Below are 5,406 nucleotides of genomic sequence, written 5' to 3'. Positions count from 1 at the left end.
TTTTCCATGTATACTTTATGACGTAATTTTTCGATTTGATCAAGAACGTAAACACAAGCCAATGCTGTTTGGTTATAGTGGCCAGTTAGTTCGATGCTATTTTGTGTGTATAAGACAAACGTGTACAAACTTCAAAAATTGATATTTTTGACAACAGCAAACTTCATTCAGAAACGCTTTGTAAGAGCCGTGCTTGCGGAAGTTCTGCTTGACTCTCTTCATTACCGCTTTCTGGGTCTGATTCTGGCTCAAACTGATACAGCAATATTGACACCATTATTTACATAGACATCATATTAGATAGACGCCCTATCGACCGCTACTGCCTATTGGCGCTGACGAGCGGTGGGGCCGCCATCTTAAACCGGTCACCCGCTCCATTCACTGTAATGTGTTTGGCTGGTGCAATGAGCTGTCAGCGCATTTAATTAATCATACCTCACTTAAAACCGAACTGATTTTTTACACGGGTTTTTTTCTGCAAAGGTCATATATGTAGCTATGATACAGGACACATGGTTCGGCATATTTTAATATTCATAGCAGGAATTAATATTCATTTAATATACTTAACAGTAATATAACATTCTGATATGAGATATAAAGTGACCAGACGTCCAAAATCAAAATATGTGATGTAGGATATAAGGTATTTTATAAATCACACACTATAAATATGATAAAGAAGCAAAACAGATAGTTACAGTAAAGTAAGGTATTTTAATAAGTTTAAGAAACAATTTATTATGATTTGTCTCACACACACAAACACACACTATCTCTCCCTCACACATTCTCTCTCTCACACACTCTCTCTCTCTCTCTCACACACACACTCTCTCTCACTCACACACACACACACACACACACTCGCTCACACACACACACACACTCGCTCTCACACACACACACACACACACACTCGCTTTCACACACACACACACACACACACACACACTCGCTCGCTCTCACACACTCACACACACACACACTCGCTCTTACACTCGCTCTCACACACACTCGCTCTCACACACGCTCTCACACACACACACTCGCTTTCACACACACACACACACACACACACACACACCCACTCGCTCTCACACACACCTTCGCTCTCACACACACACACACTCGCTCTCACACACACACACACACACACACTCGCTCTCACACACACACACTCGCTCTCACACACAAACACAAACACACTAAAGCCCCTGAAAGAGGACTGTTTTGCAGAGCTTCTTTCTCGTGCTCCCTTTCTGTAGTTCAAGAGAGGCGAGTTTGGCAACATGGTGGAGCCTTATCTTTAAAAACACAGACACAACCAATGACAACAAGTCAGACTGATGGTTGTCGATGCCAAACTGGGTCTCGTCAATGTGCTCCCCAAGAAGGAAAACATCCTCTGTTCCAATCTCCTCCCGCACAATGTGCGTGACTGTTGACACCTTAGGAGCTTGTATTGTTGAAGCTCGGCGGATCACCCTCTCTGCAGCTCTCAGCACCTTATAATAATAATAAAAATAAGACATATTTATAAAGCGCTTTACACAATACTCAAATACACTTTACAGAACAGAGAAAATAAGAACAAAGTACCCATAATATACAAAGATAAAAAAAACAAGATAATAGGATCAAACCTTCACTGTGCCCTGTGATGGAATCACTAGGCCACCGTTGTTTTTCAGGGTTAGAAGGTGGTAGTTCTTGTCAAATGAAGCTGGTCTAACATCTCTGACCAAGCTTGCACGGCACACATCACAGGACAGCTTTCGAAGAATCTGCCGGACTACAAACTCTGCTATGTAGACCAGAGCATTTTCCACCAGACCTCCAAACCGAGTGGGAAGATAACTGTGGTCACACACAAGGGCCGGAATGTTGGCGAATGGAGATGGGTGCTCTTCAGCAGTTTCAGCAGAGGACATCTCCACAGCAGACAGGGACACAGTGTGATCTTGGGCTGTCACATTGCCTGTCTCACCAGGTGAGACACCACACTGAACCATCAGACGGCGGAAGATTGCCTGGAACTGGCATGCCGATGGATTGTTATTCCAGCCGCCTTGTATGGAAAACAGGCACATAATACATACATTACTCACAAGACAAAGATATTCATTAGGTATATTTTCAGAATTTACTGTAATTTAAAAGAACACCAACCCTACCTGAGGCTCTGATTGAATTAAATAGGAGCTCTAAATGATCCTGGCTGATCAACGTGTCGATATTGATGACAAATCCAATGATCGACAAGTACCAAGATCATGGCGAAAGAAGACACCCCAAGAAAGCTCCATGTGAAACAGCTACTAGGGTGGATATATTAGGAATGGGATCAGTTTCTTGTTTAACTATATAGTATACTTGTAGACAATGGAACAATATCTTGTAACAATGTAATTGCAGAACTGGGAGAACTTAAGAACAACACATGCAATACCTACCATTTTGCCCTACCCTACATGTAATTGATGTTGTGTAATGCATACCATTTAGAAACATCTAGTACCTGAAACACACTGAATACAAGATAATTCCAACAGAAACAAAACTGCATTAAAAAAACATTTAAACAAGAGAACATCATATCAACATACATACCATCTTTCTGACACCTGCATAAAGTTGATGTTGTGTAATACATACCATTTAGAAGCATCTAGAACCTGAAAAACACACCAATAAAAAAACAAGACAATTCAGGCACAAACAAAACTGAAGCAGTTAGGAGCATCTTAGGAACTCGATGCATAACGGAACAACGGAGCATCTTAGGAACGCGATGTTTGTAGGAACAATGTCATTGAACTCATGTCATGAACTTAACAAGCACCATTATAATAGACCTCTTAGATCGGTGAAGCGGTGTTCCATCTCTTGTTACCAAAGTGAGCAAGTACTCCCTGGCTCTTGACAAAAATTCTTTCCTGTCCATCCAATTCAAAGCACCCAAGGGAGCTTTGAATCCTTTGGCACGAGGATTGCGTCCATTCATTGTATCAAACAGCCTGTCAATAATCTATATAGAAATATCGGTACTTAAAATCAATATCATTACTTGGTTTCATTAGGTATCAGATAAAATATCTCATTAGAAATCAATACTCATCTATTCAAAATATACAGAGAATACAGTACATATTTCTAAACTTTATGCTCAATGAGTAAACATGCAAGTATTAATATTTACTTGACTTCCTTTCCATAGGTATGCTTTGTACTACAGCAAATTTCACAGGTTTACCACTCCGATGAATTATAAAAAAATAAATATAAAAATATGTACTTGGATCTATAATCACTAATTGTATTACCTCAATGAATTGTGCTGTTGCCTCACAGTCCTTAAACTGAGAGTACCCAAGATCCCTCATTGTGCGGAGAGCCACTGACACGGAGCGACTCAGTGTCTGTGCAGCCAGGGACACCCTCATCTTGTGGTTTTCAAAGTAGACGTGTTTGTCTGTAATTTTATTGGCAGCATGCAGTCCATCTTTTTTTTGCACATCATTGAGATGATTGATGTACCTCCAATTGATCTGTCCGGTGGTTGTTGCAACTGGACTGTATGCCTGCAGAGTAAGAATCAGTCACTGCTCAAACAAGTACAAACAGCAAAATGTTGATCATCACTCCAGCCATAACTGTGTAAATGGACAGACAACAATATTTAGATATAACTTTTAGCAGCAGAGGCATAACTTGTACAAATAGGTCTACAACGATCATTATTTACCTGCAACATATTACGTGCCAACTTGAGCATGTGGCAAGCGTCCATCATTACGAACACTTTCTCGCCAAAACTGGTTTGAAGCGGCTTTCGTGGGTCTCCCTTCAGCTCACACCCAAGTTGGTTGCACATGCTCACATTGGAGGCATGACCATCCATTGTCACACATACCACCCTAATGCCCCGTGAGTGCAGCTCCTCCAAAGCATGACTGAGAAGGACCCTTTGTGTTTCCGGAGAGAGAGACTTCGTCAGGAAGTAAGCAATGGGAGCCTTCCAATGTCCTTGTAGGCCAACCACCATGAACACAAGAGCCTCAGTGGCAACATCAGTCTCACTGTTTCCATCACCCATGTCTACAAAACCAGACATTGACTGTGTATGTGGATTATATTGCACATGTTTTCTGATGGACATGGCATCCAACATGAGTGAAACACATCCATATTTAGCCTGGTCTCCCTGGCATCTTCTCTCCAGCATATCCAGCATCATCTTATTCAGGCCAGGTTTGGCATCCACCGAACGCAGCCACCTGTAAAAAAATTTGAGAAGAAGCTTTTCAACGTGTTTGAATCAGTAATTTCCATAAATTAAATTCGGACAAAATTAAGCCTACCTTTGTATTGTGTGTGGATGTGGGAGGGGAAAATGTCGAGTCTCTCTGAGGTATTTGTATGCCTTTGGACCATGTAGATGGAGCGTGAGCGCAAACACTCTGTAGTCCTTTGTGTACTCATGGCCTGCTTTGCCATGTGGTCTATCTGAAGATCTGAAATGTTATGATTTAAAATGAATAAGTCCCCTTCAGATAATAACTAAGGAGTTTAATAAAGAGAGTAAGAAGAATAACATGTACATGAATTTCAAAGTGCTAATTTTTTCTTACCGGAGTAGAATTCAAGCTTCTCTTTGAGCTCTTCATTAATGAGGTTCTTTTCCCTCAAATCCCCCAAAAGACTCTTCACTGTGGTTTTTGCCCTCTTTTCTCTGGCCACGGAATTCTTCTTCTCTCGCTCTAGACTTTCCACTCTTGCCAAGGCTTCATTGAGCCTGGTCTTAAGAGCGGTAGGAGAAGCAGGAAAGGCATAGCCATGATCCTAGTAGAAAGAGGGATGAACGAGGTTTGAGTAATGTTTCACTTCATAAACATCACTTTGACACCACTAGTTTATGGCTCACATTCTTTCTTATAGTTATCACCTGTCAAAGCAACTGCCAGCACTGTGTGTGTGTGTGTGTGTGTGTGTGTCAGCAATGCATGTTCAACATGTCTTAAATTGTGTGTATGGGTTTATTTGTGTTTAAAATGAGTGGCAGCAAATAAGTGATATTTTAATATGTCCAGGAAACATTATGATATATGGTGTTTAGAAATATTCACATCATTAGGCTGAGGTTGTGGGCTTGAGGTTGCTGTTTCCTGGGAATCCTGAGAGGCCACAGGCTTTCTTCAGCTCTTCTGGAGGTAGATGTAGGCCTGCCCTTTTCCAACTAAAATGAAAAAGCATAATACATATTGAAATATGTATAAAGGGATAAGTATCTTACCCTGCCCCATGATTGATAATATAATATTTACATTTATGAATACCAATAGCCTTATGAGGATACACCTACTCTTTGGAGGTGAACCGGGAAGCTGAAGACGGATGGAA

General features: G+C 41.0%; 1 protein-coding gene across 2 annotated transcripts; it reads right to left on the bottom strand.

Moving 5' to 3' along the window:
* Positions 1-510: 510 nt before the first annotated feature.
* On the bottom strand, positions 511-3,468 carry LOC131526436 (uncharacterized). 2 transcript variants are annotated; one of them, XR_009267453.1, is made up of 4 exons: positions 3,330-3,465; positions 2,181-2,681; positions 1,650-2,074; positions 511-1,511 (listed from the first exon to the last, which is right to left on the bottom strand). XR_009267453.1 is itself a non-coding variant. In XM_058754753.1 (3 exons), exons 2-3 carry the CDS (start codon positions 2,016-2,018, stop codon positions 1,212-1,214), a joined length of 669 nt encoding a protein of 222 aa, XP_058610736.1. In that variant the 5' UTR covers positions 2,019-2,074; positions 2,181-3,468; the 3' UTR covers positions 511-1,211. The 2 variants fall into 2 exon arrangements, 1 of the variants encoding a protein (XP_058610736.1); XM_058754753.1 differs by having other exon boundaries at positions 2,181-3,468.
* Positions 3,469-5,406: the final 1,938 nt, after the last annotated feature.

The sequence above is a fragment of the Onychostoma macrolepis genome, chromosome 19, assembly GCF_012432095.1.
Source record: "Onychostoma macrolepis isolate SWU-2019 chromosome 19, ASM1243209v1, whole genome shotgun sequence".
Taxonomy (NCBI): domain Eukaryota; kingdom Metazoa; phylum Chordata; class Actinopteri; order Cypriniformes; family Cyprinidae; genus Onychostoma; species Onychostoma macrolepis.
This window is presented reverse-complemented; position numbering and strand designations above follow the sequence as displayed.

What these genes read in the sequence shown, in the direction of transcription:
- LOC131526436 (XM_058754753.1), bottom strand. Translation starts at nt 2,018, where the DNA reads ATGGTTCAGTGTGGTGTCTCACCTGGTGAGACAGGCAATGTGACAGCC. An exon ending in CATCACAGGGCACAGTGAAG is followed by an intron (nt 1,512 to 1,649) that starts GTTTGATCCTAT and finishes TATTATTATAAG; the next exon opens with GTGCTGAGAGCTGCAGAGAG.